Here is a 22944-nt window from a genome sequence, read left to right as displayed (position 1 = left end):
AAATTTTTTGGTTTATTTCCCCAGTTTTGCGGTTTTTTTCCCCCAGAATTTCAGGGTTAATTTCCCCAAATTTCTGGTTTATTTCCCCCAAATTTTGAAATTTATTTCCCAAAACTTTCGTGGTGTTTTTCCCCAGAAGCTGGGGTTCCTTCTCCCCCCTGCATGATGCCATCCTCTCCCAGGTGATGCAGGAAAGCTGTGCAGACGCCCTGTGGTTGTGTCTCCAACACTCTTCTCTGCTTCAGGGATCTCTCTTTATAACACAGTGCAGGGAATAGAATCTTCTCTCTGTCCCACATGAAAATCACGCAGCAAAATGAGGAGAGCAGCCTGTGGGGAGCACATTCTTGGGCTCAAAGTGGCATCTGCATCATCTTGGGGACCTCGAGGAGCAGCAGGAGTGTGAGCTCTGTGATGGAGACACCATCAGTGACAGCTTTCTGAGCAGACATGGAAAACACTCTCCAGTGGGGAGGAGGATAGCTGAGATTGAAGTAAACCATTGTGCTTTTTCTCCTGCCTAATCTTTGCTGTGTTTGGTTCTGTTGGTCACATCAAGATGTGGTATGGAAGGTGTGTTTAGAAAAGATCTCCTCTCCATAGCTGTGTTTGATTCCTCTCTTTGCCTTCTCATTCTGGTCTTCTTTGCCTCCCAAAAAGTCTTCTTAATCAACAGCTTAAGAGAGTTCATCAGATCACTCAAGTGTCAAATAATAACTGTACTACTGCTTTTAAAGAACACGGTCCAGAGCAAGCTTTGTGCTAAAGAAACAAATGGGATAAATCTGTTATTTTGGTCAGCTTCTTGTCTAAAGTGAGATAGCTCCTTACCTCTGAATACAGACTGTTCTGAAAAAAAGCAAAATACTGTGGCCTGTCACTTGGTGCTCATTGAGGCCACCCATGACCATAGGCAGTGTTAGTGAGGAACACAGTGCTGGAAATTGTTGTTTCAAACTGAAAATTACGCAGCTAAAGGAAAAGATAGGATTTATCATTCCATCTGTGTATAGCGTGGAAAAAATAAAACCCATGGAAAAAAAAAAATTATTTCAATGGCTGGGGCCAAATCAGTTCCTGGGTTGTCTTAGGGATACAATAGGGAAATTTTGGCATTCTAGGAACAGCTTTGTTCTCTTACCAACATCAGGAGCTCGTGGAAAGCCTTCAACAAATGCGCTCATCTGTCATCTCTTTCAAACCATGCTGTTGTGAGCCATTTCCCTTCCTGTTCCAAGGCAGTAGGAAATGAGGCAGGACACTTGCAAGAAGTTTCCCAGAGCCAGGATTGTTTTTAAGAAGCATTTGCCTGTTCATGAACAGTTTCGCTTTCCCAGCAGACTCTTGCTCTTCTTTCTGCTTGTTTTTCCTGTTCTCATCACTCTTACTACTGTTCTGATTTTTGCATAGGTAGTTCCAGGGTTCCTCTTAAGAAATTTGCTTGTTTCCCCTTTTTTTTAAATTTAATTTAAGAAATTCTGTGAGAAAAATTAGGTAAACAGTAATGCAAGTCCTTTAGCAGCTTTGGTTTTGGATTCCCATGAAGTCAATTCCACTAACAGGACATTAATGTACTGAATTATATTTTGTTTTTCTGTTCTTACTGCTGTTACCCTGAGGAAAACTTGGATTCTTACCAACTTCTGTTTGTGTGTTTTTCTAGAAATCAGGTACTTTTTACTTGTGCCAAGTTTTTGATAGTTCATGGTAGTTGCTGCTCTTCAGTTGCTCCTTCAGCTTCTCAGGATTTTGGGCAAACTTCAGTAAAAATTTCTGCTGAGCAGCACTTAAAAAGAGCACTTTAAAAATAATACGGAATTATTTCTGTTTGTCAGTGATGTGTCAACACTGGTAGACTTGAAAACAAATAAGCAGGAGGCTTTTTGAGCTGGAAGAGGCTGTTCTAGTGTTGAAAACAGCCCTTTCAATAGTTCCTCTGCTGGAGATCAGAGCCTGTGTTGTCCAAATACTAAAGAATAAAATCATCTACCCAAGCAACATCTATGCTAGAAGGATCAGCTTCCTTTTTTTTATGTGCTGTTCCCATCAGAAAACAAAGTTGGTTTTGAAGGATTAGAGAGATGAGAAAATAGAGTTCCAGCTTCAGAAATCTCTTACACTTCTGAGTGAGAGTTTGAGTTGAGTTTCACATTTGAGCCGGGCTTTGGCCATTTTGGAACTGTCCTTGTTTCTGGAAGTCCCAGGATGAGAAGGAAAGATCAAGAATTTCCTGCCTTCTCCCAAGTGCAGTGCAAAAGTGAGACCATGGGAACAGCATTGGTAGTGCTGGATGAAGACAGTGGGATTCCTTGGATTAATTTAACATCATCATGTCCTTCTCAGACATTTTGCTGTTGCCTAAGTGAAAATGGTGTTTTTTTCAAGTCAGTTGTCTCAAATGAAGTTGAATTCAGGAGTGGGGTTCTGCCCTGCTGGCTCAGCCTCTTGCTGCTGCAGTGAAAATTGACAAATACATCCATTTGTAGATTTTAAAGCTGAAAAAGTTCCAGTAAATACAGGTACTTTCTTATTGCCATCTCTTATTAATCATAGCATGGGTTTTATCAGTCCAGTCTCCTAAAAATCATAAATGCCAGTATACTAACAGATCATTTCAGCAACTAAAATGCAAAACCCTGGTTTTATTTTTTTTTTTACCCTGGTTTCTTGAATACTTTGAACTTTTGGTTTAAAATGTTTGAGTGCTACATTTACTGCTCCAGACCTTTGTTCTACCCTTTAAAAGCCATTACCCTTACAGTGATTTTTTTTTCTTTTTCCCCAGGGTGACCAGATGCAGGTCATGCCTATACCAAGTGTATGTATTTTTATCCCTTTTTCTTTTAATAATTTTCATGACTTTTGCTTTGATTCATTTTTATGTTGCAGTCTAACAGGTCTGTTTTGTGTTGCATGTTAACAAAAAGATTTTATGTTCTGTCTGTAATGTTGTATCCCCAGAGGTGAATTGAACTGCATGTCTTCTACAGGGACTGAAAGAAGAGTTTGGGTTTTATCTGGGTTTCATCTGAATTTTTAGCATTTTGAACACATATGAAGTAGTCTGAAAGATTTTTATTTCAACAGAGGCAAAAGTTGACTCATCCTCACTATGTGAGACACAATTACAAAAACCTTTTCCTCTCATTTTCCCCTATATTCCAGTTGAAAAGAAGAGTTGGAAACTGCATAATTTATTTGAAATAAGTCATGTTATGAAACAGAGCACACTGACTATTGCTCATTACTGCACTTGTTTGAGATGATGCTCTTGGTATCAGCTGCTGCTTTATGGGCCATAATATTTCTGTTTATCTTCCCTGGATTAAACTTGGAATGCTGTTTGGCATCTGAATTATTTTTCAAAGCTAAATAAAAGGAAGAAAAAAAACCCAAGTCCTTCAAACTAAAGCTTTTAATTTAATTAGTTTTAACCTTTTTTGGTCAAAAAGCTGCTCTTTTTGGTTTTTTTACAAGGATGAAGGCTTAGGCTTTGTAAAGCTGAAAATACTGGGGTTTTTTTTTAAGTTCCTTTGCTGTTTACAATACTTCATCATTGCAGAGTTTCCCAGAAAACAGCAGTGCTGATGTGTGGAGATAATAACCCAGCCCTCTTGTCTGAGATATTCGGTAGCCTTTAAAGACCTGGATATTCCCAAGATTCTTTTTCTCCTTTCCCTCCCTTCTCACATAGCCCAGCATTCCAAAACCTCCTGTGAGAAGCCCCCTGTGTGTGCAGCAGTGCCAGGAAATCCCTGTGACTGTGCACATCTTCCCTTTTCCAGCAGTTTCTCCTGGATTGGAGAACTGGTGGAAATTCTTTCTCATTGCTTACCTGTTATTTCTGACATGGCTCATGCATGGTGTGTATGCAGACAGGCATGGACATGCACGTGATTTGTATTCCTGCAAGTCTAGGAATAGAGAACCTCAAATGTAAATCAGAAAATACTGATTTCCAAACTGCTTTTCTTTTTTACACACCTGCCAAATTCTGTTAGTTGCTCCACTAGGAATAATTTGAACGTGAAACATGTTCTGGCTGTGCTCTGACCTGGAATAAAAACCTTTCCCAAGAGTGACTGTAGGTACTAACAGAATTAGAATTGAAACAGAACAAAATTTTTGGAAGGATAAATGAGTAGAGCTTTGACAGGTACAGAAGTTAAATCAGATGCTTTGTTAGAACACTGTCTTTGCAATGTTAAAGCAGTGCTCTGTTAGATTTGGGCAGTGGTAGGAAAAGGAATGACTCAAGAAGGGATATATTTTTTTCCTCCTTTCTTTTTTCTTAAGCTCAGCTGTAATTTTAATTCCCAGCACTAACAAGGCAATAAAATTAACTTATCCCTGCAGCCATGACGTCGAGCTCAGAGGGAGCAGGTGACTTTAAGCACTCCTTCCCCTTCTCCAGGGCCATCTGATGCTGCTGCTTGCAGCAGGACACGGCGTTGTTGGCAGGCAGCCCTTGGGCACTGGTGTGACATTTACTCCCCAGTATCAAAGTGCTGCTGGCTCTCAGGAGCCAGCCAGCAGCACTGTGTCATCATCTAAATAAAGGCACAAGGGAGCTGCACATGGAGGAAGTGCTAGGAAGGAAAAATGCAGGGTTATGTTAGGAAAAACACCTAAAATTGAAGTGTTGCTCTGCCAGTCACAGGAGGGGTGTTGGTCCTGAGCTCTGGAGCCCAAAGGTTTGCTCCAAGTCAACTCTGATCTTGTGTTTCAGATCCATTAAGGCAGAAATTGGGGATTCTCTGCTACCTAGGGATGAGAACTGGGCTGTGTGAGCTCCAATGTCTTGTACAAACCAGGAGAAAAATCTTCTAAACAGACACAGAGCTTGGGCACAATGAAGTGGACATTTACTTTTCACAGGGCTTGTTGCAAATGTCACCAGTTCAAGCATTTAGAGATTTCCTGAGTGACTAAAAAGAGCTCTGCCCACTCCCCACTTTCAAATTGAAGCCTCCAGTCAAAATACGAGGATTTCTGGAGCTTTCTTGTGCTTTTTATCGTGTATTGAACCTGGCAGTGTGCTGAGGTCACCTGTTTGAAAGCTTCCATTGCTTTATGTGCATTTTGCATTGCTTTTATTTGCATTTATGTGTGCAGTGCAGTGAAATGGATCTTTTGCTCAATCAGATTTGTCCTGTATTAATTGCATTGAATTGAAAAGCTTGACTTAATATGAAATTTCACTTGGTTATTGATAAAGATGACTGCTAAACAAGAAATATTCCAGCTTCAAGTTAGGTTCTTGAGAAAGTAGAAACAGCATTACTTTGGGTTTTTTTTAAATATGAACTTTACCATGTTTGTAGCTCATATTTTGAAACCATTTCCAGATAAGGCATAGGTTAAACAGCAGCATAATTGATCATTTTCCTAATACTGCAAAATTAATTTTTTTTAGGGCTGAAATAAAGACAAAAATTTTAAAAAGGCAAACCCAAAACATTCCCAGCTGACACATTTTGATAGACCTGATTAAAAATCTATTAAATATAGCTCAGGGTTCCTGTGTTTTCATGGATTTTATTCAGCTTTGTTTGGAAAGGAATATGGTAGAGGAATCATAAAATCATACAATGGTTTGGGTTGGAAGGAACTTTAAAAGATTCTCGTTCCAGCCCCCAAAACAAAGTCGAAGCAGGTTCACTATTTTATATTCTTTAATGAAGATGTAGATGGAAATACAAAGCCCTGCTCATGCAACATCTTAAATGAGGTGTTGTCAAACTTCTCCTAAACAACTCTTAAATGAGTTGGAGTGGCCACTTGTTTTGTTCAGCTTCAAATTCCACTGTTAACAAGTGGTATCAAAATTATCCCTCAGAATCCCTGCAGAAGTTAAATCTCAGCACAGGGATACTGGGTTTTTTCCACTTGTACTCAATTACATTAGATAAATCCCTATTAGAACTTTTTCTAGAAGGAATTTTGGGAACTGCCTGTTCCACAAGAGGAGCTGGCATCTTCTGGCAGCTCTGTGTTAAGTAGGAATAATTTATCTCCTGTAAGAGTATTTCTGCTCATAACTGCTGGGAGAAGCTGTTGGCCCTGCAGAGTGCAGCCCAAAGTGTGAGCTGAGGAGGACACGAACACTAAATTAATGTGCTGCACTCAGGCTTGACAACACTGCCAGTACAGAGAGACAAAACAAAAAAAAGCTTATTAATTTTGATACCTGTGGGAAATACAGGCCCACAGGGAAAAAAGCTGCTGATTGTTCTGTACAGTGAATTTCTGCAAGGTTTGTGTTGACCAGCTGTTTATGCTTCAACCAAAAGTCCTGTTCTCTTGCCGCCACCATCCCCTTTTTTGTTTTTTTTTTTTCTTAGGGAATATACTATTTCCACGGGACTGAAGCAGTGCAGCAGTCGTTTCACTACAAGGTCTGTTGAGCTGATCAGCCACGAGACCTGGCTGGAGTGCAGAAATCCCAAACAGTGACTAGCTTAACTTGTGTACAATTTGTGTCTTGTTGGAATTGAAGAGCAAACCACTCGTAATTTTTCTGCTGAGTTTTCTGCAGCCTTTCGGGGAGTGTTGCATAGTAAATACGAGTTGCTGTTAGCCACAATTAAAGATTCTTAATCATCTCAGATGTCTTTAAACTGCTGTGTGTAAAAAAAGAAAAGACATTATCAAACTTCCATGAGTATTCACTGTTAACTGTGCTGGAAATCTGGTATTGAGAACTCTTCTTGGGTATGCCATTAGTGAGAAAATTAAAACACAATGTTGAATAATGCTTGTTTCTGCCTAAAAGCTTTGCTGCCCTTGACAGGTGGAAATTGCTTTAGATCAGAAAGCTTGAACAGCAAAACAAGTGGGCTGATACTTTGCATACAAATCCTTTTCAGTTCCTAAAAGCCTCAAAAATGCATCCCTTACCCCCAAGTCCTACACCAGCTATTTAGCAGCCTCACAACTTGTAGTGACTTCAGCTGCAGAATAATTTCCTTATCCCTGTTACCAGAGGTTGAATGTTCTCACAGCTGAGGGCAACAGAATTGCAATTTGTGAAATGGAAAATTTATTTGTTCTGATCTTCAAACGTGTGAACCTAAGGAAACAAGATCAGGTTAAACTCAAGATGCCAGAGCTCGTGGGAGAGTTGGTTGTGCCCTTGTTAGATGAAGTTAGGTCAATAATTGCACATGAGCTTCTAAAGCAAAGCTGAAAAGGGAGAGGAGCTCCAGCAGTGACCAGAATCTCTGTGTAGGTGCCACAGGTAAACTGTGCCTCTCCCAGGCACTGCTTTTGAGAAAGCAGAGGTGCAGCTGGGTGAAAAAAGCACTCACAGGTCACCTCGCTGTGCATTCAGGGAATTTGGGCTCTCAGAGATTGAAGTTCTGGAATTTTGTAGTCCTTGGTGTGTGCCCATCCTATTCCTGATGACAAATGCAACAGTTTCCAGCTAAAAAAATTTAGATACTTGTGGTAAGACAGTGCTCATATTTTTCATATGTGCATTTTTATATGGAAGAATATATATTTCCAAATGTTTTCCATAGATACAGATATTTTCAGTTTGATAAGGAATTCACATAGCAGAAGGAATTTCTGCCTTTGAACTGCTTGTGCAGATTAATGTAGTCAAAAATTCAAAGGAGATAAGAGATTTGAGTACAACAATAAGCTGAACTATTTTTTAAAAAGTATGTTTAAGGTTTCTTGGGATGTTTCTACCTTTTTTCATCTTCAAAGGCAAGAAGTAATGGAACATGGGTTCTGAAGGCTATTGTTTTTAAATGGGTTGAATTTTTCTTTCAATGAGCTTTTAGTTTTATTTGGGTTGCAAGTTTGGAACCTTCTTAATACGAAAAACTGAGGTGGGATGCTAAACACCTTTTAGGCTTTGAATAGGAGGGAGAAACCAAAATTCTTTAGGTGTGGTCCTAGCTGCCAGCAAGCAGAGGTGGAACTGAAGCAGCTGTGGGACTGTGCATAACCCAGCCAGAGTGTTGTATTTTATCATATATAAATTTCAGCCTGGTTAGGGGCTGTGATGGGTACAGCCTGTGCAGGCATTAGGCAGAAGCTGTTTTAATTTGAAGGTCAGATGTGTATTGAGAGGAAATACTCTGAGAAAAGTGGTTTGCAGGCAGGGCAGCTTCCAGTTGGGTGGCTGAGGGATCTGTTGTCGATGTTAATTGTAAGGAACTAAATCAATTTCAGTGAACACTCCTAAAAATCCCCCCAAGAACCCCTGCTTTAGCTAAAAACACTTCATTTAAGTCCAGAATCTGATTTGTTTGGTGCTTCATTTGAAGAGTTTATTAAGCATCGTTGGCCAGTATCTATCAAAGTGACACTTGAATTGAGCCAGTGCTTGAATAATCTGTCCTGGCTCTGGAGGTGTCCAGAGGTGCCTGCCTCACCTGTGTCACCCCTGCCTCACCTGTGTCACCCCTGCCTGCACAGGGGTGGCCTCAGATCTCTGCCAGGACCTCTGCAGAGGGCCACAGGAAAGAACAAACCCATGATGAATGATGAATCCTTAGCAGAGCAACAGTGAACAGATGAAAAGATAGGAAAAGAATGGAGTTAGAGTTGTGTATCCAAGTCTAAATTAATTTAATTTCCTCTCAGTCTTAAGCTTCTCCCTACTGATGCTGTTCTATAAAGCTAATCCTTTTCCTTGATCAAAACAAGTGGCAGCAGTGTTTCAGCTCCAAATGGAAGTGTTTTCTCACATTTCTGTGATTTCAGAAAGTATCCAGCACCAAAGTCTAAAGCAACATATTTGTATTGCAAACTGGGGTGTTGAAGTGGGAAATGATCCAAAGAATATGAGACTGTCTGCATTGCTTTCAGAAAAAAATTCAATTCATGGGATTGGTGCCACTTTTAGGAAGGGCAGTGTGCTGTAGAAGAGCCCAGTTTAGGTTCTTCACTGCAGTTTCAATACCTTGACTGGGAGCATAATTCACATGGAAGCTGAGCACCACCCTCATAAGTAGTAAAAACAAGAGTGAAGACATGTCCTGGAAGATAAAATTAGGAAAGCTGTCTTCCATCAGGATGGATTCCTCAATTTTCCATGGCAAACAGAAATAATGATTTGGGTAAATGTCCATCAGCCTGACGTGGCTGCAAATGGCATTGACTGGAAATAGGATAACAGCAACCAAAACCAGGCATTGGGAAAAGAACCACTGGAAAAAGATGTTGTATCAAATATCCTGGTTTTTTGCTTTTTTTTAGATAGTGGTGGTGTTTTACCATTTCAATTTCCAGTGCTTTGGGGGTCATTCTAAACAAGTCTCTCATTTAAAAAAGAATTTTAAAAAGAAAAGTCTGTATGGGTATTGCAACTGCATGAGCCATTAATATCCATACATGAACTTGAGCCCAGAAAAGCATTTGATTTCAAGTCATGTATTCCAGCTCCCAGTAATTACTAGAATAGTAATGTTGACAGAAGGGTGCCCCTTCCATAGAGATTTTACTTTTTTTTTGTTGTCTTCCTCTCTTTTTTTTTTATTTATAGCCACCAGCTAAATACCTCCTGCCAGAACTGACAGCATCAGACTATGGGAAGAAGTGTGTGGTCATTGATTTAGATGAAACTTTAGTGCACAGTTCATTTAAGGTAAGTAAATTCAAAAGGGATCTCTTGCAGCTTGAATCTGTCAGTGAATGCTGCAGGAACTGTTAAGCCTCTTAACACTTGAACTGCTCTTCCATCTTCTGCCTGGGAGTCCTCATTGCTCTCCTGTGATTATTCATCCTAATTTAGCTCTCAGGGGAGTAACAACAGAGATTGCTTCTTTAATTTAATTTTATTTTTTTGAGAAAATCACGCTGACTGCAATAAGGCCTGGAATAGGTATTGACTTCATGGCTTTAAGTGTTCCACCACAGACCTGTGTTTTGGACAGGTCCAAAATTTGTTGCTTTGAAAATAGGGTTTTGTTTTTGCAGTTGAAATTATGCCATAGTTAGTGTGGGAGCGTGGAGAATCAGCACAGCATTATGCTGGGTTAGATGTACCTTTAACCAGATTTTAGGCACTTCTCTATTGTTTGTTTTCCAGGTCAGGCTTCTGTCTGATCACTGTAATTGTTTGTAGGGATTTAGTTTTCAGAGCTGGAAAGCAAATACCATTTAGGTGTTGCTGGTGAGTCACTCATCTTCAAGAAGCAGCTTCTGTAACCCTCCAGAGTTCAGCAAGTGGTGACAGAACTGGGTTTTTTCTGTTGTTTAAGTAGGGCTGAAATTAAGAGACTTCAGAAATACAAAGAGTCTAAATTGGCTTAGGGTACTGACAGCATTTCTGATTAGTACATCTAGTACTGATAAAGCATCTGCTGGTTTTATACATTGATTGGAGAATTTGTAAGAATTAATAATGTTACCTTACCACTGCCAAACCAGATTAACCACCCTCACATCTCTAGGTGCTTGCACTCAATTTTTCAGTGCAAGCATCAACTCTACTTTTTTAGTCCTTCACTTGATGGTTGCCAGTATTAAAAATGCAAACTTGTAATTCATGTTGTGGTTAGAATTTGGCAGCAGCCTCTCTTTATTGACTTAAAGAAAACCTTATATGGAAATACTAGAACAAATATTCCTGTGCCTCAAACTGAAATGAAGAATTTTCTGTCTTTATTGTGCCTGATGCTATAAAACAATTTATGGGGGTGTACAGGAACCTCCCAGCCTCAGTCCATATTTGTGTTCTGTACCCAGACTGAGCTTGCACTGGGGAACGTTTTAAGGAGATAAAAACCACAGCTGGTTGGGAAGGGAGGAGCCATGCCTTCCCATTTAAACAAGAGGCAAAAATAAGAAGGGAAAGCTGAATTTAAAAGTCTAATTGTGTATAATAAAAATGAAGCATTAGGCTTATTGTTACCTGAAAGGTACAAATACAGGTTTGCTTTCTGAGTGCTGGGGCTAATTTTTTACTGTGATTTTTTTCTGGTTTTGAAACAAAATGAGATTCATTTTAGGTGGTTATTAATTTTTTTTTAACCATTATAAAGAAATGCATGTTTAATGGTTGGCACAGTTGCAAATCTCTCTTGTAGGACTGAGGTTTGCAGAGTATTTCTTAGAGGGCTCCTTTTAATCCTCCCATTAACTCAAATAATATTTAATGGGTATTTAAATGATGCTGAGTAGATATTTAGGAAAAACCAGAATATTTTTCTGCTTGATGATGAGCACCGAATTATGTTTTGTGTGAGGGAAAGAAAACTGGTCCTTTTTTGTGTGAAGTGAGTAGAGCTGGGGAGATGTTGGGAGTTTGTGCAGTATTTAAACCTTGGGGTTACAGTGGTGTTACTTCCATATGAAACCCTGTGAATGGAGGTGTATAAAAAAAAACAAGTGCTGGAGGAAATAATGGAGTTGTTTAGTGGCTGGCACTGCCCAGTGGTGCTGTTTGGGTTTGGTTTCATGAAGGGAAATTCTTCAGCTGAACTAAGACCACTAATTGTCATCAAAAGTGATGATACATTCCAGCAGAGCAGGGGTTTGAACACCTGTGTGCACCCTGCTCTGCTCTGTCAAGTTACTTCTGTAGGTTTTTAGTTTGTAGGGGTTTGGGGATATTTTGGGGTTTTTTTCTTCCATTAAAACATGTCTGCTCTAAGCAGGTAGGTTCCCACTTAAAAGCTGGAAAAGCATACATAAATCCTGAGAGTTTTAGTACAAAAGGCTTTATTTAAAACACCTGATACTTTAGAATTTGTAATTCTGTTATGAAATAGGCTTCATATTTCAAATGCAGATTACATGGGGGGTTTTTTTGACATAGCCAGAGATGCAGAATATTTAAAGTGCTCTTTATGAAAGCAGCAACATCTGAGGGAGGGTAATTCTCATCTTTTTATGCCCCTGCATATTTGTGAAGCTTTAAGGAGGTACTGGTCTTTCATGTTAGGTGCATATTAAAGGAATAAAATTTGGAGTTCTTTGGCGAGAGTAAAAAAGGAATAGATAGACAGGATAGTTATCATTCCCATCATAAAACAATAATAGAAGCAAAAAATAATAAATTATTAAATCAAGGAGATGTAAACATGGTTTTGTATGAAATGTATGAAACCACATGCAAGCCTGGAATGTAGTCCTATTCAAAACTGCCAGTGAAACAACTTTAGAACATAAAAAATGCTGAAAGTTTTTGGTGTTGGTTTTTTTTTACATAGAAACAGTTCTAACTGAGCTGAAGATTTTCAGTGGAGATGCATTGCCTCCTTCCAGCCTCTGTCTCTGTGGTTCCCACTGGAGGCAGGGACGTGCCACAAACCTTTACCCAGCAAATTGCTGCAGACTTTTCTCCTCCTTTCCCTCCCTGAGGGGCACAGAACTCCAGCCCATGCTTCTTTCCTTACCACCAACAAGAAAGCAACATAATACCTGAAGTATAAGTGGGGGAAGCAAATCTGTAGTTGGGAGTAATTTGGTTAGAAAGTGTGAGGGTGAGTTTTATTTGTTAGAAAAAAAGAAAACAAAGTTTCTCACACTGAATGTGTTTTTCTCTGGCATCTGACTGATGTTGTTCCTTTTAGGATTAAATTCTGTAAAAGCTGTAGTTTTATCAGTGGGTTTCAAACCCTCAGCAGCTTGCAGTGACCTATTCTGCTGCTGCTGCTGCAGAGTGTTTCTCTTGCTGAGGGAAGTCATGCATATATAAATCCTTCAAGTGTGTGCAAGCCTCTTCAGAGTCTGCAGGGAGCTGGCACCCACTGGAAAACTGCTGGCTGAGGCTTCTTGACAATTCCCTTGGGTTTCTTTTTAAGGTGAAGCATCAACAGATACACTTCATCTGTGTATCTGTTCTGTGGCTGTTGGAGCTGCAGAGTGTCTTCTCTAGCTGAGGGGCTTCATGCAGGGGACAGATGGGAGCCTCCCCTCTGTCTTTTTCCAGAGCAGAAAGGGGAATTTGCTCAGTGTCAGATAAGAAAAATCTAGATAGATCTGTGTGTATTTGAGGGATTCTTCAGATCACACCAGCACAGGGGTCAGCAAGAGGATGGAATTTGCCACCAGCAGCTGCTCTGGAGGTCTGGTTGCCAATCCTGGCTGGTCAGGATGAGAGGATTCCACACAGCCTCTCCTGTGTCCTCACACCCAGCACTTGCAGGTGGCAGATCAAACCATCTTCTTTATTTCTTTACTCCTGAGAAAGGGTGTTTCTCTCCACAGAAATTCTTGTGGTCATTTTGCTCTCCTGGCAGGAGGGTTGTTTGACAGTGGAATTAGAATCTGGTTTATGCAGGGAGTGGGATCAAAGTGCTGCTGGCAGGTTAATACTGCAGGATCCTCTTTTCCCACCATTTTTTCACAGAGCACCTGTTCAGACTCCCCACTTTGTGATCTGCTCCTTAAATCACTTTACCTGAGCTGTTTCTCTGCTTTCTTGGCACACCTTTGCCCCCCTGAATGGGTTTGAAGTCTGTTTCCAGTCCCACAGATACTTCAGGGGCATTTTTGGTGCTTCCTGAGATTAGCCTGTTGCCTGGTCCAGAAAACCAGGTGGGAATGTACAAATCTCACAGAGCTGAGTGGAGATCTTTTCCAACCTTGGCTAATACCAGTTACAGACTGGGCAGTACCCATGGAGGATACTGGCTGTTCTCAGTCATGTTAAAGCTGGTTTTGGCAGCTCTGGCCCAGCCATTTCCAGGCTGCAGCTGATGGAATGAGCTCCAGGCTTCAGCCAGGCGTGCTCCCATGGCTGTTTTTTAGAATGGACAATAGTGCATGAGCTGTACCTAAGTGTGGTGTCCCCTTGAACCAGTGAACATTGGCAGCAGCCTGTTCCCAGCTACCCCTGCTGTCTAGCCAAGATTAGATTATGCACTCCTGGACTGTCTACAAGGTCTCTTTCCTGCTTTCCAAGGCAATTTCACTTGACCAGCAGTTTTTTCACAGTAAGTCTCGAGAATTAAGTTGTGTTCGACAGGCTGGAAAAACTGATTCAAGGGCTTGGGCAGATTGTGTCTGCTCTTCCCTTTGGAATTAAAATGCAGTTTTACATGATTAGGTTGATTAGTATTGGCATGTTTAGACTCCTTTAGCTAGACAACTTACATTGCAGCTGCTGATTCAAATACAACCATTAGGTATTACTTTTACAACTGTCTTTATTTTTAATTTAGTCACCAATTGATGACCTCGAGTAGAATGTGTGCAGTACACAGTTGATTTTCTTGATGGTCATTTATCCACAAAGGCTGGATGGAAGAGTTTCTCCAAAGAGATGTTTTCCTGATGAACACACTCAGTGGTAATGGGGGTTATTCAAGCAGTGAAGCATGCTAGATTTTATGAAACTTAAAAACAGGAGAGAAGAGAGAAATGCAGCATTTGGAATTACAACAATGTGAGCTTCTGACTAGTGTAAGAGCACACACAGAGTGGATATGTGTAGTCAATAATGATTATTAACTTGTTCCTCAGAAGTAGATACTCTTCCCTTTTATGCCCCAGAATTTTTCCCTCTAACAGTCTTATTTTTAATGCTGATTATTTCCTTGTCATTCTTTCTAGCCAATTAGCAACGCTGATTTCATTGTTCCTGTTGAAATTGATGGAACCATACATCAGGTAAGAGCTGGTTTTTTTCCTTCAGCATTGTGTCCTGAGTTCCAGAACGTTCTCTTCCTCCATTTGCTGCTTTATATGTAATAATTTCTCCTTTTGCAAAGCATGGAAGCTGTGTACCCTGGAATGCAGACAGGCATCCCTGAGTGGTCAGGTGGAGGCTCTCTCTTAGGACTTCAATACTTGACTCTTTGTCAATTTTAAAACATTTTCAAAGGGGAAATGATGTAAGGATGGGGTTTCAAACATTGCTGGACCCAGAAAAAGCTGCTTGAACACTGCATTTTTTATTCCCTCCAACACAAAGAGGGCATAGGTTTGCTTTAATATCTGTTGGTAACTGATATACAAAAGGTCATTTATATTTTATAAAAGTATAAAGGAAGAATAGATCTTTATTCAGTTTTTGTGGCAATCTGTGTTCAATTTCTGTCCCCTTTTATTCCTGTAATAATTCAAGTTCCTCTGTTAGGACTTACATACTTCAGCATATTTGAAAGGTCTGGACAAAATCATGAGGAGAATGATTTCTGTGTCTTATTCTTTAAGAACTTCACTTAAGGCTCTAAGAAATGATTTTGAGTAAATGCAAAACACCCATAATTTGAAAATCAGTCTCCTCCATGTATCTTAGATTGGTGTCTTTAATCAGTAATCATTTCTGAAGGGTTGAATAAAACAAATTACAGTGCTGTTACTTCCCCTCTTCAGGCAGACATAGAAGTTCTTGCTGGAGGTGAATTAAACAGGTTAATGTGAAGTTGAACCTTTCTGATACATGAATTCTGTAAATTGTTTGAAACATCTTCTGTTGGGTGTTGGATGTTACAGTTAGTGAGGAGCAAACCTTCCCAAGATGTGATTTCACAGAAATTTTAAATACTTTAAATTCTGAAATGTTGTTTGTATATTATCTTTATGGATTATTTCTACTTGAACAAAAATTTTTGTATATTTTCATCTTGTACTAATTGTTGGATCATAAAGTTAGTTCACAATTTTGTCTGATTTCCTGTGATAGAAACTCTCCATGTATTTGTCACTCTTAAAATGATTACTGAATATCAGTCAGTAGACTGAAACATGCTTTAAAGTAATAGTTTGTTTTGGCAGTTTTTACACTGTGCCTGTTTTATGCAGAAAAAATCAGTATCTAGGGTACTTCCACCTATAATGTTCACCAGAGCTGATGCTCACAACATTTAAGTGATGTTTTGGGAGATTTTCAATCCTGATTTGATGTGGGCTTCAGTTGTGCTTGGTGCTGTAGAACAAATTCTCTCTCCTAAAACTTTGCAGAATGCTTTTGAAAGTGAATTTTTAATGGCTTAGAGTTGTGATCACTTAGCTTGTCAGGATGACATATTTACATTTTGAAACAAAGCCCAATAAAAGGCTGGAGTTTTACAGTCAAACCTTTCAAAAGCCTGTTGCTTTTCCATTCCCTGCTGCAAGCACTCAGATTCTTCACCAAAAATGATTCAGTTTGGCACCTGAGATGACTCCATGTGGGAGAAAAGAGAAAACAGCAACAAAAAAACCTCTCCAAATGAACAAAAACCCCACAACTGGGTACAAAGGGAGTGGGTTTGTGCATCTCCTTCTCCTTTGGTCAAGTGAAATTAGTCTCTGTGCTTTGCTGGAAACTCCCTGCATGATTTTCAAGGAAATTGCTTCACTCTCTTTATTTCAAGTTCTTACCCTCTAAAACAGGTAAATACCTCAGGCACATTGGGATGGTGAAAATTAAGGTAATTGTAAGGAATTTGTGATTTTTGAGGTAAAGGTAATTTGTGTGGCACACAGAACAGGCAAAGCCTGTATGTGTAATACCTCTGGTAATATTGCTGACATTCAGGAATCTGTTCTTTTTTGTTTTGTTTTTTGCCTTTTTTGTGATAAAGGGCAAAAATGGATATTCTGGCTGAGTCTGATGTGCATTAACAGAGGCTGTAGATCTCTGACAACCTGTTCTACTTCAAACCTGTAATTCTGTAGTCACTTAGAGCATAAATGAACTGATCTGAGCAATTTCTGCCATTTATCAGGATTTGTCATCCGTATAATGCGTGTCCATTTTCTTAAGCAGTTTATAAACTCCCATAATTAATCACTGACATGGAGAAATATTTCTACCTGTGTAAAATACCCCAAGATATGAAAAATGTTGTGGAACCACACTGTCCATAGTGCATATCCCTGTTTTACCAGTGAGCCTGGTACCTTTTCAGGCAGGAGGTTGACAGATTTTTATTGATTTATTGTCCTTGAACTCTGCCTTGAGCAGAACCCCAAACAAACTGGGAAACTCCATTTCAGAGGTGCCCATTCATAGAGAAACTTGAAATTATCTGAGATTGTTCAGATCTCGTATACCAAAAAATACAAGACAACTTGTATTGAATACTGAATTGCTGTACTCCTGAAAGAGTTTTGAGATTGACTTATCTAACAGATTTTTTCATGGTAAATGCTGGTTGTTGGGGGTTTTTGTTTTGTTGGTTTTTTGGGGGTTTTTTGTGTTTGTTTGTTTGTTGGGTTTTTTGTGTGTGTGTGGGGGGTGGTTTGTGTGTGTGTTTTTTTGTTTTGTTTTTTGTTGTTGTTTTTGTTTGTTTGTTTGCTTTGGGTTTGGTTTTTTGTCTTTTTTGCAGATCAACAGAGGTCTTAAAAAAATAATGTCTTTAGTTTGGGGGATTTGTTTTCCCTTATATAATTTATAATCCAAAGGTCAGAAAGACTCCTGGGGTGTTTTTTATAGGGAGGACAATTCATCATCTTAAAGGGTGCTGGGGTAAACGAGCTTCCCTAGATTAAAAACCAGCTTTTTAACATCCCTTCTCCCTTTCCCAATGGGGGTGAAGGGGTTTAGGGAATGCTTGTCCTTCATCTTTCATCCAAATTGAATTCCAGGGGCTTTGTGCCTTGCTTTTAGTGTCCAAGAGTGAAGAGGGCAGCCAGGAAGGGTTTGATTTGGTGTTACTTTGAATTTAATCTTTAAACAACATTTGTTTATTGAGTAAAACTAATTTTTAAGTGGTTGTTTGAGGTGAGGGGGGAGTTAATTAATTGCTTATTTTTAATTGTTGAAAGCTGAAGGAACATTTGGCATTTATACTTCAAACATAATATGCAAAATTGTTTTTCTTTTTTTAATGATGGGGGGGGTGAAAGGCTTTTAGAATAATCAGTTTCCTTCCTGTAAAGCACAGAATTCCTGGATTTTCTTGCAGAAGGTTGTGGCCTGGTTCAAGTAATCCAGGATAGGCTGTATCCATTCTAACTGGCCTATTCTTGGTTACTTGCACTGGGACACAGCCACAGGACCACGAGGGACATGTGGCATTTTCTGCTCAGAAGAGACATCAAACAGGAGATTACACGAGCTGGAGTTGTCTTGGGCAGATTTTTTGGTCATTACTTGCACATTTCCTCATTGTAAAGCTGGTTTTGAAAGGCAATTTGATGTGTCCTGTTAAATTGATTGAAAATGAGCTGGGTTTGTCTTTGGGGTTCACAAATGCTGAGTCTCTGTAGGTTGAGGCTGCTTTGAGGTATAGAAAATTCATGTGGAAGTATGAAATGCTTGAAAACAATTAAAGATAATTGCTTGTGTTCTGCCATTAGCAGCTGTAAGAATCCTGTGGAAACATGCCTAGTGCCTGATTTGTGCTTAAAGTGTTGAGTAGGGTTCATTTTAAATAACAACAAAAAAAGAAGACTATATTCCTCTAAAGTCTTGCTGTGATAAGGAAAAAAATTAGTGAGCATAAAACAAAAAAAGTGGATGGATTTATTTTTTTTTAAATGCCCTGAAGACAGTATATAAATCTCAGAAAAATGCCAGGAGCCAGTTAGTCTCAAGATTTCAACTGAAGCCATCAGGCAATGGAGGAAAAAGCCAAGCCACAAATAACCATGCAGCATTGACATTCAAGTCCAGCCACTAACAAAGTAAAGGGGAAAAAATTCCAAATGAGAAGGAAGAGGAGAAAAGAGCTGCACTGTCAGCTGAAGAAAGCTTTTTATGTGGAGTAAACCAAAGAGATTTTGTAGCCCAGGATACCAGTACATTTTGGAGTTGCTTCCAGGCTCTAAGTAGGACTTCTCAAAGAAAACTTCAAGGAGAATAACTATCCAGAGTATTAAGATATGTTGTTCTGCCAAAAAAAAAAAAAAAAAGAATTAATGTTGTTTAAAAAAAAAAGGCGAAGGAATTGGGGCTTTTTACAGAGGGAAATAATTAAGAGAAAAATTTGGTGAGACTTCATCTTAAGAGATGACATTTATTATTAATTAGCCATTTAACATGAGAAGCAAATCTGTTGGCCAGATCCCAGTAGGGAAAGATTTAAGGCAAAGCAGCAGGAGAAACTCAAGTAGAGGGGGCTGTGAGTGCTCTGTGGTGATCAGGAGCCCTAAACTGCAGAAAGGAAACCATCCAACAAAAAATGCTGTGTATTCACAGCTAATCCTGAATTAGGGGCAGAATTAGGAGCCCCAAGAACAGCCAAAAGAGTGTTTATTGCAAGGACTGGCAAACGCAGCCCGGGCTGTGGCTCCGAGCTCTGGGCCTGCAGCTCTGGGGTGATTTACGGGGTGCTCCTGATGGAGGAGCTGGGTTGTGTTGCAAGCAGCAAAGTTCAGGTCCTTGGCAGGGAGTCTGTAATTACATTCCAAGTGGAAATACTTCACTGACAGGGGCAGAGATAGGGATGGAGAGCAAAGAGGAGACTTCTTCTGCCGAGGCTGGAAGCAGTGGGCTTTAAAAGGGAAATTAGCGCTGAAATTAAATTCCAGCACTTACTCTCCATGAATGATGTTCAGACTCTGGGGTGCCCCTTTTGTGCCCTCAAAAATAAGTGTAGGAATAAAAGTTAAGGCTAAAGAATTGAGAACTTAACTATTAACTTGGATCCTGCTCTTTCCTCTCACATCTGGGAAGTTGGATACTGTCTGGGTAGCCAAATGCAGAGGGACTGCAGCTGTCCTTCTGTCCTCCAAAACATTCAGAGGTAGAATTTGGAGAGGAAATACTACAGCACAACTTTGTGTAGAAGGAATTAAATGAAAAATTAATTGCATTGTTATAGGAGAGGAAATTGCTTGGTTTATGCCTGGTGAAATACAGGAAACATTGCTGTAATTATCTGGAAAGAGAGTGGTGTTGAAGTACATCTGTTCACTGTCTTTAATCCATAAAATGTCACAATTATTTGATGGGTTAGGTGCTGCTGTGGTTGTTTAAAAAAAAAATCTGGGTTATAAATTGTTATCTGTATCAAAGTTTGAATGTAATGCTTATGGGGCCAGAAACAGTTTAGATAAATTTCATAGAAATAACTTAAAAGAGATAAAGACTTCATGGTATGATCTGTATGCTGCATAAAGGGGAAAATTAACATTTCTGCTTTAGTCATTAAGGTACAGCTCCATCATATGTGTTTTAAAAAACCCTTTGCTTTCAAATTTAGGTTTTCAATTTCAATTTCACAGTTTCTTTTTTCCTTCTTTTGCTGAAGGCTTTAATTGTTACACTTGAGTTCAAGCTGCTGTTTCCATATTTTTCTCCTTCAGGCTTTTTCTCTGGGTACCTTGATTTTTTTTTACATCTTACTAATAGGAATCTAGTAAAATACATACAATTAATCTAGTTTTACATATCAAAGAATGAAATTCCTGAAATAGCATCAGTCTTGCAATTCCTCCTGAATTCAGCTCTATGCCAGACTTCTCCACTTGAAATTTCCAGTATTAGGGATTATTTGCCAAACAAAAGAAGATAAAATGCTGCCAGTGTTTTCTCTCAAACTTTTAATCTAACTGCAAACAAGACAGATAAATATTTTTCAAGCATACTCCCCTCTTCAGCTTCCCAGTGTACTGTGAGCTGTTTCCAAGCTTTCTGAGCAGCAGCTTCCTTGTGTTGGTGTCTTCTGTGGGCACAAAATCATCTTGTGTGCTCTGAAAGGAGAAGCAGGGAGGTTTTAATATCTGCTAATCAGGTTGTTAACAGCAGGCAGCCAGGCCAGTGCTAAAAGGCAGCAGAGCAGTGCTGAAGGCAGGAGAGAAATCCTGGGAATTTGCCATCTTTTGGCAGGGTCCTCTTTAGGAATGCTGTAGACTTTGTCAGCAGACTTCAAACCCAGCATTTTTAGACATTCTGCATGGTGCTGTGAAGATTTTTGGTGAAAAAAGTTCTCTGTGGAGCTGGAGGGCTTGATCACTGTCCATAGTGAATTATGGTACTTAGCACATGGGATTTCAGAAATGAAAGAATCAGCCACAGAAGGAAAACAGATCCCTGTTGTGAATTCCCAATTCCTGCCATCACAGAGGCTTCATCAGATCCATTCCTTCTGTGGAGCTCTTCAGCTTCCCAGCACCAGAGTGGCTTTGGTGGAGAGATCAGAGTCTTCACCTCCTGAGGAGCCCTCCTGTCTCCCTTTGCCTTTGGAGAGGTTTTCCAAGGAGCAGCACTCCTGATGCTGCTCAGTGTTGCACAATCAGCAGGGGCTCAGCAGCCTGTGCCTGCCAGTCTCTCATTACTGGGCCTCTACTTTTATCTTGCATGCTTTTCTTTTTCCACAGTGTTTCATTTGAACTGCTTCCCTGTTAAGTTCTGTTTCAAGTGCTGGGATTGCAGGAGTGGGTTTGGGTTTGTTTCTCTTTTCTTTCCTGGAGCACCATCTGACCTAAATGCCATTACCATTCCAGGTTTATGTACTGAAGCGACCACACGTGGACGAGTTTCTTCAGAGGATGGGAGAGCTCTTTGAATGTGTACTCTTCACAGCCAGTCTAGCCAAGGTTTGTTCACAGCTCCCTTCATCTCTTTAACCCTTGTGGTGCTGGTCAGTGGACTTTTGGTTGGGTTTTCTATGGATAATTATTTCCACAGTTGGTACTATCTTAATTTTTCCCCTTCTTTTCTGCTTCTTTGTCTGACAGTGTGTACTTTGTCTGCTAGTGTGTGGGTAAGTGTTTCCATGGTAACACCATCACATATGGGCTTGTCTCATAATGTAGCCTCCATGCATTGCTCATGATGCCAATATGAAAGGCTCACAAGTTACCATGGTTATAGTGAGAAATTAGAACAAATAGCGTGCGAGTGAAGCAGCACATTAAAGCTGGGCATGAAATAAAACACCAAATTAAACCCTGTCTACACCATCAACCAGTGACTCAGAACCCACTGGAAATTGGCACCCACGGTTCTTGCTCTGTCGAGGTGCAATTGCAACCTGGAGTTAGGAACTGAGGCCTTTTTGCAGAGCTTGAAACATCCCCAGGAATATTTTGTGCCCTCTGGTTCTGCAGTAGCAGTAGTGGCTCGTAGGTAGTTTTTTTGTGGTAGATGTTACAGTAGTAGACTGAGCTGGAATTCTTCCCTTCAGTGTATTGTATTTGTGGTGTCTTGTTTGTAAAATGATATTGCTTATTTCTGAGTAGTGCTCTAGCACAGCAAGCTTCTGCTCCAGCCTAGTGTAGAGATGTGGAAGGGGAGAGAACCCTGACCTTCTATAAAGCCTTTTTCCCTGTATTCTCTTTACCACACACTGTTCAGTCATGTTGAAAAAAATCCTAAATACCGCCCCAATTTCATACTGAAACTCTGCCTTATTTCATAATCAAAAGATGATTGATTTCAACATCAAATTTTTTTCTCAGTTTAAAATATAGGAAAATGGTAACTCCTGTTGTGCAATGAGATGTAACAACCATTTTCAAATATGTGGTTATTCATGTTCAAGTTTATTTGGATACTTCTTCTTGGTCAGTTCATGTAAATTGTTGGATTTTAAGCTGTGCCTCACTTAAAGTACCATCTTATGTATAAAATGAGAATTTCCCTGGTATTGTACATGAGTATTTTTATTAATAACATCTTTGGCTGGTTTTTTTTTTGGCCTAATTATGCAATTTGGTAATCTTAAGAGTCTTGGTGACCCAGTTGCTCCAAGGGCATCATTTGGCAGAGCCACATCAGGCTCAGATTTGTTCACTGCAGTTTATCTTCAGAGGCACATGGAAACAAATCAGCTGGGGAAAAGCTTCCTATTGATTTTCTATTAGCATTGGCCGGTTTTATGGTAATGGTAGGTGAGATCTCTGGATCCATCAACCTCTAGAAGACTCTCAGGGTAACTCTAAGTTGGCCCTGAGAATAAAACCTCAGGGTTTTATTCAATAACCTTAATCAATAAATCACAGAAAACATTTAGAGTGCAAGTTAGCCTTCTCTACAAAGGTAATTGTCCTACTTCTGCTTTATCTCTTTATTAATCACTTCAGGTTTGCAGGCAAGTGAGTTAATTAACAAGGAGCAGGGAAGCAAATGGAGAAAAAGGGCATTTGATCTGAAATTAT

The 22944-nt window shown here is 39.7% G+C and overlaps 1 protein-coding gene across 3 annotated transcripts in view; it reads left to right on the top strand.

The window, feature by feature from the left end:
• Positions 1-22944, top strand: part of CTDSPL (CTD small phosphatase like) — a 79016-nt gene that overhangs the window by 49435 nt on the left and 6637 nt on the right. The window contains exons 3-7 of one of the 3 annotated variants that reach the window (XM_063416737.1): positions 2786-2818; positions 6345-6398; positions 9503-9604; positions 14521-14577; positions 21289-21381. In XM_063416737.1, the coding sequence (XP_063272807.1) occupies positions 2786-2818; positions 6345-6398; positions 9503-9604; positions 14521-14577; positions 21289-21381 (339 nt within the window). The remainder of the gene's footprint in view (positions 1-2785; positions 2819-6344; positions 6399-9502; positions 9605-14520; positions 14578-21288; positions 21382-22944) is intronic. The other 2 variants (XM_063416744.1, XM_063416753.1) reach the window with 2 other exon arrangements.

The sequence above is a fragment of the Prinia subflava genome, chromosome 1, assembly GCF_021018805.1.
Source record: "Prinia subflava isolate CZ2003 ecotype Zambia chromosome 1, Cam_Psub_1.2, whole genome shotgun sequence".
Lineage (NCBI taxonomy): Eukaryota > Metazoa > Chordata > Aves > Passeriformes > Cisticolidae > Prinia > Prinia subflava.
The sequence above is the reverse complement of the archived record's forward strand: the minus strand, read 5'-3'. Positions and strand labels throughout refer to the sequence as shown.